The 13061-nt window shown below is 34.6% G+C and overlaps 1 protein-coding gene and 1 long non-coding RNA gene across 4 annotated transcripts in view; one reads left to right on the top strand and one right to left on the bottom strand.

Moving 5' to 3' along the window:
• Nucleotides 1–13061, top strand: part of LOC137490126 (uncharacterized) — a 73936-nt gene that overhangs the window by 4193 nt on the left and 56682 nt on the right. For both annotated transcript variants that reach the window (XR_015480851.2, XR_015480850.2), the window contains exons 2-3: nt 1028–1194; nt 7364–7524. This is a non-coding gene — a long non-coding RNA (uncharacterized LOC137490126). The remainder of the gene's footprint in view (nt 1–1027; nt 1195–7363; nt 7525–13061) is intronic.
• Nucleotides 1–13061, bottom strand: part of emp2 (epithelial membrane protein 2) — a 28456-nt gene that overhangs the window by 2806 nt on the left and 12589 nt on the right. For both annotated transcript variants that reach the window (XM_087242526.1, NM_001004119.1), the window contains 3 exon segments: nt 3758–3872; nt 2038–2134; nt 1025–1165 (listed from right to left, as the gene is read on the bottom strand). In XM_087242526.1, coding sequence (XP_087098652.1) covers nt 1025–1165; nt 2038–2134; nt 3758–3835 — 316 coding nt within the window. In that variant the 5' untranslated portion in view covers nt 3836–3872.

Raw genomic sequence — 13061 nt, 5'->3', positions numbered from 1 at the left:
ATTTCTTCCCCCAATATCTGTTTAACAGAGAAAATATTTTTTCAACACATTTCTAAAAACAATAGTTTTAGTAGCTCATTTCTAATAACTGATTTATTTTATCTTTGCCATGATGACAGTTAATAATATTTGACTAGATATTTTCAAGACACTTTTATACAGCTTAAAGTGACATTTAAAGGCTTAACTAGGTTAATTAGATTAACTAGGCAGGTTAGGGTAATTAGGCAAATTATTGTATAACAATGGTTTGTTCTGTAGACTATCAAAAAATAGCTTAAAGGGGCTAATAATTTTGACCTTAAAATGTTTTTAAAAAAATTAAAAGCTGCTTTTAATTTTAGCCGAAATAACAGAAATAAGACTTTCTCCAGAAGAAAAAATATAATTAGTCATACTGTGAAAATGTCCTTGCCCTTTTAAACATAATTTGAGTAATATTTAAAAAAGAAAAAAATATATATATTCTTATAATTCTGACTTCAACTGTATATGTCTGTATATGAAGAGTTCAGATGCAAAAATCTCTAAATGCCATCTGAATTTTTCTTTTAAAATTAGCATTTTTATCAGACTCCTGTATGTAGGTTTCATAATATCACTTTTATTACAATACATAAGTCCTTTTCAGGGTCTTTAAAGTTGAATAACTCAACATTAACTAAGGAGGTTGAGAAAAACTTTCATTTTTGATGTAAATTTCAGACGGCTCTTGGAACTCTTCACATATATATATTTAAAGTTCAATATTGTATAAATAATGTAACTATTAATAAAAAAAAAACTATTATGATACAAAAATAAATAAAGCAAGTCCATAAAAGTTACTCCGATTTACAGACTGAAAGATTGACCAAAAAGAGTAAACCACACTAATTCAATAAAGACTACACAAGTGCATGTGATACTAAAATAGCACTGGTCCTCTTGGCTTGACATGTGGCCTAATGACTGCTGTGCGTGCATGCATGTGTGTGTGTGTGTGTGTGTGTGTGTGTGTGTGTGTGTGTGTGTGTGGACTCACCAGACAGAAGCTGAATTATGGCCGTGAAGACGAATCTCTCTCCCTGCTTTAGACGGAAGAGCTGAAGAATGAAAACAAAGAATCCCACACAGCACAAGATGGTGGCCAGTATCATGGTGGCCTGCACTGCCTGAAGATATGCTGATAAAGACAAAGACAACAAACACAAGGTTTGAAATGGGCAGAACTTATCTATATAGTGCAGTCGTAAAAGCAGCACACAAAATACAGTTTAACTGTTAACTAACATAAGATTGGCTGTTCACCAAACTTTGTTTTTTAGTCCGAGTGAGATTCAGTACTCAAATCACAATAAGCGGCAGTAAATGTCTGCTTCTGGCCATCGATATGCGTAAGTTGTGATGTATGGAACAGTTAACAAGTCCAAGTCTCTACTCACTTGAAAAATAAAAAAATAAAAAAATTCAATAGCCATTTATAACCACTGTTGAGTCACAGATTAAAGTTTTCACATCAAAATTGATGGTGTTTTTTACTATTTCTACGTCGAAGGATAATTTACAGTCTGCTAGTCTGAGATTAAGCATGGAAAGAAACATTATGATAAGGATTTTAATAGTGTTTAAGCGCACTATTTTGGGATCTCGTTTGGCATCTTATAAAGTATCTTACAGAGCACTCGGACCTGGAAACTGTGGCACATTTCAGAATTAACAAGTGGATAAGCAACTTTAAATAATGTCATATAGACCATTTTAATGGGGTCATGTGATTGGCCCATGAACATTTCCTGCTTGTTATTAAACTATTTTGTAACAAGAGGCAATTCAATAATAACTTAATGCTAAAACAGCATAACATTGACTATCAATAGGTAGCTCTTTTTAAATTCTCAGAAGCTTTGGAAATTAAAAATGTAAAACAGGAAATATGTTGGGACCATTGTTTTTGTTTGCATCCCTCAAAATGGTCTATGAGCCAACATTTCATTAAGCCCTATTAAAAGAAAATAGTGTGCATTTTATCAAGACTTACTGAAAATGGAGGCCTACCTGCGTCATAAGTTGCACTTTTGGGAATATCATAGCAGGCTGTGGTGTTGCAGTTATACCAGAGATCCATAGAGAAGTCGCCTTTAATCCTCCATGCCTTGAAAAAACAGTGAAAATACCAACACACTTTTATTTCAAAGATTCTTTTGTCAAAATGTGTATGCAATGTTTTTCCCATACAAACTAATGCAAACACTACCCACCATTTAGAGATTCAGCGAACAGTTTCTTGTGTATTAGTGTGTTCGTCATGTGAATAAATGTTCTATAAATGTTGTTATAGCACTAGTTAACAGATAGTAGGACTGCATTGTTTCTGGAATGTACTTTACTGGGTATTTTGATGGTCCATTTGAGTATTAGACTGTCTGCTTAATATCTGCTGATACAGCTCCTTCAACAAACATTTAACTGACTATAAGAAACTTTGTAAGTACATGTCAACTTACACTAACCCTAACCCCAAACTAACAGTCTACTTATAATGAGAATTAGTTGGCATGTAGATGCAATGCAACTGAAATTCAACAAACGAACCATCAAAATATAGTGTGATCCTTTGCTGAACTGAAAACAAGATGGATTCCTCTAAATTACTGGTCAATAAGTGTTATAAAGATTACATTTTATTCTGTTCATTGCTGGACATAATTCAAATTATTTATTGTAAAAAAGAATTGTTGAAATGTTGAATTTTAATTATTATTTGTATTTATATAGTGTTTTCATAATGCCTTATCAGTTGGCTATGATAAAAAGCAGAACGTAAACACTGCCACTGAAACAAACAATGCTTTATGCATAAATCAGCATATTTTGCTGATTACTGCTGATGAAAATCATCAATAGTTGTCATGTTTTGGCTGGACTAGTCAATTAAATGGAAAAAATATTCAAATCAAGCAGACTTGAAGTCAGTTTCTCAGAATATTGCATGTTCTCCCTTTTCCTTTTTACTAAGTCATTCGCTATGTGATTTGGCAGCATTCAGAGTTTTTTCATAGTTTTGACAACATAGTAGATAACCATGATATCCAATGCTGGTGTTTACATTGAGTATCCCCATCAAGGCCGTGCCCTGACAAAATTGTAACGTATGTGAAAATGCTCAACTAAATACTTTATTTGGTTTAATTTCAATAATTAAAAAGCACCATATCATTGGTAGTCATACAGGGCAGTCTTATTTTATCAAATTTAAGTTTAGCATAAAGCATTAAAGATTAGCAGACAGGCAGCTGACTCATTGATTAATTCATAAGCTGACAAAAGTCTTTAATCCAGAGTAGTGGAGCCCTTCCTCCATTCACACCCATTCAAAATAGTTTTAGCATTCACACTTTTGGTTTTACGGTTGAAGGTTGCAGGTTGTCTTTAGATTGAGCTTAATTAACTGGTTTGACCATATGATTGCACAATTTGAACTTGATCCCACCAGATTCAGTTTCAGATGTTTGTCTTTAAACAATCCTGCATGAATTGTGTGTATGAGTAAAACACAGCAAGTTTAAGCAGTATCACAACATGATCTGAATATTCGGACTGCTAGAAAGTTAAAACAGCTAAATGAATTTTAATTTTGTAAACTGGATTTTATCAGTAACTTAGAAGCGTACCCGTGTATGACCTCAGAGAAACATGATGCAGTTGCTAATAGTACCATAGAGCAGTAATAATGATTAACACAGACTAATTAACCAACTCACAAAAATCAGCTTACATTATTGATGGTTGCTATGAAGAGTAGTATTGCTGAGGTGATATGGAAGAGGATGATGAAGGCCAAAATAACCAACATGGTTGATGGTGGAACAGAAAGTCAAAAGCAGAAGGATCTAGAAAAAAAGAAAGACACATGAATATTATAAGCATCCTGTAGAATAAATTCACAGATACTGTACACACGAGAGCTAAGAGTATTAGTATGCACTCCTCTGGGTTTGGTGGGAAAATAAACATGTGCACATTTGAACAGTCACTTTTTACTCTGATTTTTGACCTCAGGTGCACTTTTCCACTACTATTTTTCCACTTTTTATTGATTTCATAATACAAATCAGGTGGCACGGTGGCTCAGGAGTTAGCACTGTCGCCTCACAGCAAGAAGGTCTCTGGGTCGAGTCCCGGCTTGATCAGGAGGCATTTCTGTGTGGAGTTTGCACATTCTCGTGGGTTTCCTTTAGGTGCTCTGGCTTCCCACACAGTCCAAAGACATGCGTGATAGGTGAACTGAATAAACTAAATTGGCCATAGTGTATGTGTGTAAATGAGAGTGTATGGGTGTTTCCCAGCACTGGGTTGCAGCTGGAAGGGCATCTACTGTGTAAAACATGTCCTGGGTTCATTCCGCTGTGGTGATCTCAGATGAATAAATGGACTTGAATGAATGAATAAAATGAATTACATTTAAGGATTGCAAAAAAAAAAAAAGAATGTCAATGGCAAGAAATCAAAGGACCCACATTCCTGGATCCATTTGATATCTACATTAGCTTGTGTGATTTAAAAATGACAGCTACTCTTAATGCATGTATTAGTTTAAGTAACTGCCAATCACAACATGTACTCACACATTACAAAAAATTGAAACTTGTATTCATTAATATTATATAATAGACATGAGCCTACATGATATCAAACTACTACTATTGATATCAAAGATTTATAATAAGTATTGCTTATTTTAAGCTATTGTTGGTTAATTTTGCTTTAGATATCTTGCACTGTCAGCAACAAAAAATACATTCATTCATTTTCTTTTCGGCTTAATGCCTTTATTAATCTGGGGTCGCCACAAGGGAATGAACCACCAACTTATCCAGCATATGTTTTACGCAGCGGATGCACTTCCAGCTGCAACCCATCACTGGGAAACATCCATACAGTCATTTACACGCATATACTATGGTCAATTTAGCTTACCCAATTCACATACACCACATGTTTTTGGACTGTGGGGGAAACCAGAGCACCTGCTGGAAACCCACGCAAACACGTGGAGAACATGCAAACTCCACAGAGAAATGCCAACTGAACTAGCTCGAACTAGCGACCTACTTGCTGTGACTTGATTGTGCTACCCACGGCAACACCGTGCTGCCTATACAACAAAAAATTATTATTTAAATAATTATTTAAAACATTATAGTCAAATTAAACATGTAAAACTATTTAGTTAAGCCATGAGACCTTATGATTTGTGTTGTAGAAGCTACACTAAAATAATCTGACATAAATATTTAAGTTTAATCAAACTAACTTTGCAAGTCATTTCATCTTGCATCAATTAAACTGACTTAAAGCGTCAAGTAATAAATAAATTATTATATTCAAGTAATTCAACTTATTAAAATTCAAGTAACAAAAACATGTTGTCGTTAATTTTTTATCATATAGTTTTTTATTCTTTATTTATAATGCCTTTGCTGTTTGATTTTATTATAAATATTTCTGATTCTTCCTCATTTAAGCTTCTTTTTTTTTTTTTTTTTTTGCTGAAAAACACAGTCAGCTTCCACCTACGTCACACACGTGAGTGAACTGCTAATTTAGCTTTCCGTGATTCACTGCAGCACAGCCACATACAGACAGCCTATATATATCCCAGCCCTGCACCACAGCCGCTCCGAGCCATTTATGAATGGCCTTTTCCCCCCTTCACCTTGTATAGTGGGTGCTAGTTTATACTAGATGTGAGAAAGCCATTTTTTGCACTGAAATGCTTTAATGCTCAGTACTTGAGGATACAATAAATAATAAAAAAAGACACCCCAAAGGAAAAAAAATATGCTCCATAATATTGTTGTAAAATAGATCACATTTACAAAACCATACACAGCGAACAGTGTTTCAGTTTGTCAGATAACACAATTCTTTACAAGGTTAGATATGTTAATATAGACAAGCCTTAAACTCTGAAATACAAGACATTTTCTGAAGATAAAAGAGGTGTATTACTGAAGGATTTTGCAGATCTTAGTTTGTAGAGTTCAGAATAGGCTTGGTGTGAATGAATGTATGAAAATGTATGGGTCTTTTCTTGTTATTAGACAAGAGCACAAAAAAGGTGAAAAGAACAAAGTGAAAGAAAACACATATTCTTAAAATAAAGTACCAATGAGAACCTGCAGCTTTCACATGTTAAAGTGAAAGTTTTCTTAATCAAGATTAAGCTGTTTTGCTCTCTGTGTATGTGGTGTTATGATCATCCAACCTGACCTGAGGTGGCGCCATTGAGCTAAGATACAAAACGCTTGCAGCATTATAAACAAGCATCTATCAGAGTGATTATATTAGGTTTTTACATCTCTGTAAAAAAAAAAAACTAGGAGACTACTTCGAAGTTATCTTAATAAAATGTTCAGTTGTGCTTTATTTTATAAACTGCTGATAATGTGTTTTCAACATTTAAAACAATATTCAGATCACTTTTAGTAATAATTTGTAACAACAGGTTAATATAATAATGACATTTGTTTAGAGTTACAACCTCGCAATATTCAAGGTTTGAAAACTTGTAATATCTATAAAATATAGAAAGTAGTTCATAAGATAAGACCTAAAGTATCATTTTACTTATAATAAAAATGATACTTATACTATCATTTAGTCATGACATACTTATAATGGCAAATAAGACAGACATACAGATTTTTATTTTAATATAAATTAATAATCCCCCCCAAAAATTAACTATCATTATCTCATCGCAAATCAGAAAACATGTCAAAAATGGCAAATGTCAAAGCTTCATCAAAATTAAACGATAATAAAAATATTAAACATGACTTTCAAGGAAAGACATTTATTTATTTATTTATTTATTTTTATTTTTATTTTTTTTAAGATGATAAAAAGTCAACAACATGCGTAGAAGCTAACGTGACAGTTTTTATTATTGAGTGGTCTGTCCCTAAAAAGGATGTGGCACTTGAGCGGTGCAGTTTAGGCGGGAAAATGGTGAACGTGGAAAGGGTTTCGCTTTCAGCTCAGCAGCAGCTTAAGAGAAGTCAGAGAAAAAAAGCACAATGTGGGCTGGTAGCTACAGGAGGATGCTCATCCAGATGTTTTACAATCACAAGCCTGAAAAATCTTTTCACGGTTACTCTTAAGGTCAGCGAAGGTACTGTGAAGCAAATCAAGGGTGGGTTTTAATAGAGACGGAGAATGTTGGTCATGTAGTAGAAGTTCTCTGGAGACTGTCATTACCTCGGGCTCTGTACATTAGCTGTCTGTCTTTGGGAAGAGTGTAAAGTGGGAGGCTGGTCTCATTAAAACGCAGTGTATCGTGGTCTCGGTTCACATATGTTGTTCATTTTCTCTGCAGCTGCCTTCCTGTGCTCTGCTGAGGGGAGGAACCAGGGGAGGAGAACCGTGAGACCAAAAACTCAAAACACCATGCCCACAAATCTGCGATTTGAACCAGGAAATGTGTTGAGCAGATGATTCAGATGCCATGAATACATTCAAGGGATACTTAGACAATATGTATGTGATTTTTTTCTCTCTCAGTTGAACACTAAAGAAGAATTTGTCCACTGCCACAATACTTTTTTCTTCATAGTAGAATATTAATAACTTCCTAAAAATTCATTTTATATTTAATATTTTAAATGAATTGAGGGTGAGTAAATGACAAAGTATATTTGATGAATTATTCATTTTCATAGATTCAATTAAATGGTTTAATCTAACATTTTAAAGTTGGCAAGAAATTACAATTCTCACTATATGTTTGTTACAAGTATAGTTCACCCAAAAACTTGAATTCTGTTGTCATGACTTGTTTCAAATTATTTTGAGATTGTTTTTCTTCTTCTGTGGAGCACAAAAGAAGATACACTGAAAAATGTTGGAACCCACAGTTACTATTGATATTCGTTCATTTTCTTTTTAGCTTAGTCCCTTATTTATCAGGGGGTTGCCACAGCGGAACGAACTGCCAACTTAGCCAGCATATGTTTTACGCAGCGCCTTAGAGTTGACCTTAGAGCTGCATCCCCTCACTGGGAAACATCCTTACACTCTCATTTACACCCATACACTACGGACAATTTATCTTACCCAATTCACCTATAGCGCATGTCTTTGGACTTGTGGGGGAACCGGAGTGCCCAATGGAAACCCACGCCAACACGGGAAGAACATACAAACTTCACATAGAAATGCCAACTGACCCGGCCGAGGCTCGAACCAGTGACCTTCTTACTTTGAGGCGACAGTGCTACTCACTGCGCCACCGCTCCACCCTTACTATTGATATAGTATGTATTATTTGTTTTTCCTTCTATGGATGTCACCAGTTTCCAACATTCTTCGAAATATCTCAATTTTCATTTTTGGGTGAACAATATTTTTACATAAATCCATGTCATAGCTCTTAGTTCATCGAACAGAAAACCTTTAATGCATGTGTAATGCAATCGTTTACACAACAACAGGCTGAACCTTAACCTGTCATAGGTCATAATATAAAGTGTTATTTCTTGTTTACATAGACTGTGTAAAACTAAATTGTTTTGCCATGCGAGCTTGCAGTCATATATGACCAATTTGCATGTGTACATCCATAGTTTTTAAGCGTCACAGAAACAAGTCCTTTTTTTCCTTTTTTATTTATTTTGACTCTAGGATGTGCAGTCTAAATGTGCATTTGCACTTTGTAAAATTTTAAACTGAGAGACCATGGCAATTGATTTGAACCGCTGCATTTCCAAGAGTGCCTAGGAGGCGCCTGTTGATTTGCTGAAATCCATAATGCCACAAATGTGGCATTTAACACAGAGAAGCAGTGTTTTGCTGTTTATGTCACTATAGTGACTGTGAATCGTGGGAGATTGAGGACAAAAATTCCTGTAGACATGAGGAAAAATGAAAGCCTTTGACTAGATAGAGGCCCACAACACAGATAATGCATGAGGAAGAACATACTGAAAATTGTATGTTGGCTACACACAGGGATAATGTCTGTGCTTGGTCGCTTCAGGGCTTTTAGAACAAAGGATCTACTGTAGAAGTTCACTGAAGCCAAGGGCAAACGTGCAATCAGCTTCACGGGTGATTCACTTCAGCCTTTACAGGAACTCTGTACCTGTAATCATCAAAGGCAGAAATGGACAACCACACAGCTATTAAGGAATATACGGGGTTCAATATTTAGGCCAATCAATGAGCAAGCACTGTATTTATACTACAAAAATAAAATAAAAATATTTTTTAAAGAAAATGAATAAATAATACACTTAATAGAAGTGAACGAGATTGATTGTTATTGTTTCAATAATACAGCCAAATATTGTAAATGATTCTATCATGAAGAAAATGTTAACATAAATTTACCTAGTTATTTCTGGTTTTTATATTTAGTTTATTCCAAACTTCCTCACCTTTACAACATAAAGTGTACAACCAAAATAAGTGTAAAATGTAGGATTTTAGCAACTTTACAGTTTAAATAATGCACTTTTGCAAGTGCTTCTCTAAAAACAATTGCATTTTTTGTTATTAAATCCTTCAAGAAATGAACAGAGGCAATTATTGAATCTAAACCCTAACTGCTAATGTTAAAAACATTTCTGTTCAGTAAAAAAAAAGATTAAATAAAAATAGTATATGACAAACTTACAGTAAAACAAAAAGAGAAATATTAAATTTCATTAAGTTAAAGCATCAAAATGATGAAGTATGGAAAAATATAAATAGTACAACTTAAAATAATATAAATAATTGAATAAAAAAAGCAATGAAAATGAAATAAAAAACTAAATAAAATAAAACAATTCAAAATAAAAATGTTATTTTGCAGAAAACAACAACTAATCAAAAAAAAAAAAAATTTATGTGATGTTTACATTTCTTTTAGGCAGATGATCGGGGTGCCCAAACTTTTTCTTATAAAGGGGGAAAAACTAACCTTGATTGAGGCCAGTGGGCCGAAGGTAAATAGCTGCTATCTGTAATTTCCTAATTTATTTAATAATATTTTAAAAATAACTACAAAACATTGCTATATAATAAATAATACAGCATAATTTTTAAACATTTTATAATGAACTCTGTACAGTAAATACAAAAACAATCTAATTTATAACAGAATGGAGTTACACTAGTCTTTGCTTTGATTTGCATACCATTGTCTTCTTCATAGTCCTCTATCTTTCGAGTGACAATGTTTACAATTTTAAAAATCAGATTCATTTACAACATTAAATTGAAACATTTCATTTCAGTTTATAACTCAGCAATAAAACAAACAAACAAAAAAAAAAAGGTTGTGTCAAATCAGAAATGACGATTTCTGTGTTGAAGACATTCGCCCCAACCGTCTCCATCCATCTCACTCTTTTCTCAGATGGTATGTTGAGCCTAGTCGAAGGTTACAATAGGTCAAATTTGGCCTGCGGGCCCTACTTTGAGCATCTCTGGTATAGATAGACGGACGGACGGACAGACTAAAAGACAGACAGATATCTAGATATAGATAACTAGATAGAGAGAGAGAGAGAGAGAGAGAGAGAGAGAGAGACATAAAACACTGGACTGCCCTTGTATTGAACCTGGTATATTCCTTTAAATAATGTATCTGGATCGTGTATTAACATTCATAACAACCGAGGACAGAAGTGCACCAACTGTGATTACTTGAGTACAACATAAACGCCTTGTGTGGCTTTGTGAGTGTGGCTAACCATTTTAATAAATAAACATGCCACTTCTGTACATCTGATCAATCATTCAGGCTAAAGTCAAATCGCAGACATCTGTACCACAGCTGCACAGGACAAAGAGAGAGGAAAAAAAGTGGGTTGTTTGAGGCCCCGTTAAAGTTTATATAGGCTGAGATATGAAAACCTATAAGCATTTGTCTTGGAAACTGACGGTGGAGTTTCAGTTTGCTATGTATCCTGCGGGCTGATAATGCCGGCCTTACTTCTCAAGCCTAGAGGTTTTCAAAGCACTTAGGAACCATCATTAGCAAATTAATTGGAGTCAGCACTTTGAATTGTAGCAGATAAGCCATGTTGACATATTTTGTGTGAAGAAAGTCTCCATATATAGTGCGTGCATGTGTGTGTGTAAATACTAAGGAGGCCCTGATCGTTTCCCCTTAGCTTGGTGGAAAACGCTGACTTGACTTTCACTTTTAATGTCATTTTTTCATAAAAGCCACAGTCTCCAGCAGGCTTCCAAGTCGGCCACTGCTGAAAACAGACACTGCAGTCATGGAACAAATGATTGAGATGAGAAAGGAAAGATTCAATGCCACCCAGAAAAGCTTTGCGGCTTTAATCCCGTGTCTGTATACTGATTAACAATTTGCTTCAATTTTGCAATAGTGATTGAATTAAATGTTGATTAATTTGGGAATACTTTAGCAATGTAGAAAATTAATTTGTTTCTTTAGATCTTCGTGAGGGTAGAACTATTTAAATACTGAGGGGAATGAAGCAAGACTGTGGGATGAAAGTATCGTTTGTTCAATGGATTTGAGCTGTACTTTAACACCATTGCGATTGTTTAGCTTACAATGCACCTTTCAAAGGAAACTTTCGGTGGACATAAAACAGTTATGAAAGTTATGGGCTTTGAAAAAGAGATGATCTAATACTTTAATACAGTACATTCCTTTGTAAAGAATGCAGTTTATCCCTTACCGCTTCCGACTAATATCTAATAAAAAGTTTTCATCTTAAAGGGATTGTTAAAATAGAAGGTTAATTACAGTACACATACAGTACATTTATATTTGTGACCCTGGACAATTGTTTATTTTGACCCATACAACGTATTTTTGCCTATTGCCAATACATTCTTTGGGTCAAAGTGATTTTTTTGATAACAATAATCATTAGAATGTTAAGCACGATTTTTTGTACATTGCCAACATGCATAAGATATCAACATGACATTAGATTGACGTTGTACCCCAGTGTCGTGGGGACTTTGCATTTTGTTAGGAAATTAAAATTTGGTTGAGGTCAGAACCAATGTCAGGCCGGCATCAATGCCCAAAGTCCAACAGAAAATCAGTGGAATATCAACATCTAAAAAGGGTTACAACATGATGTTGTGTGGATGTTACCACTATGACGTCTGACAGACATTGGATTTTGGTTGCCATATCTGATGAATAAATGTCAGTATTTGACGTCAATATGACGTTGGTTTATGATATTGACTCGACATTGGATTTTGGTAACCTTTAAGCAACGTAAAATCAACCAAATATCAACATCATTTGATGTCATTATTGAACATCAAAATTATAGCGTCCGTAGACGCTGACTAGACATTGAATTTTGGTCACCTGACATCATGACTATTCATTCACAGTCTTTTTTTGTGTGTTCATAGTGTTGCACTAACACTATGACTGGTTTTGTGGTCCAGGGTAACATTAAATCGTTTGGCAGACTTGTTTATCCAAAGTGTTATGTTTTATTCATAATAATAAGTCACACTTTTCAGAGAATTTTTACATTAAATGCACTCAAACAAACTAAACTTGATTTTTTGTGCTGAACCTAAAAAAATCCCTACATCCTTTATTAGTGACTATCCAAGCTATGTTGTCAAAAGCAGTAGATACCGCACAGACAACCTAACAATTACTTCCATTTGAGTGTGCTTCATTGTCTCCTACAGTATTTAAACAGAAGCAGCTTGAACTCGCGCAAAGGAATGTTCCTCAACAACATGACGCAGTCAGACATCCATAACTCTGTTTGAGAAACAGATCTTTGTGCGAAATCCAGAGGATAGAGCATTTTTATAAATTTATGAATGCCTGATACAGATATTTTGCTCACAAAGTCCAGCTAATACAACAGCTGTTAAATAAATCAACGAATGATGAGAAAAACATGCAAATGTGAACTGCAGAACACCAAACCGCCCAGTTTGACCTAACCTGACCTTAACTAGGGGCTTTGAGCAAGAGAGAAAACCTCAAAGTAAACGAGGGATATGAGGGGGAATGTTTTAGTGTGTACGTTTGACATGGCCTGCGGTTTCAAGTGTCGGCC

Source organism: Danio rerio, chromosome 3, assembly GCF_052040795.2.
Source record: "Danio rerio strain M-AB ecotype USA chromosome 3, GRCz13ab, whole genome shotgun sequence".
Lineage (NCBI taxonomy): Eukaryota > Metazoa > Chordata > Actinopteri > Cypriniformes > Danionidae > Danio > Danio rerio.
This window is presented reverse-complemented; position numbering and strand designations above follow the sequence as displayed.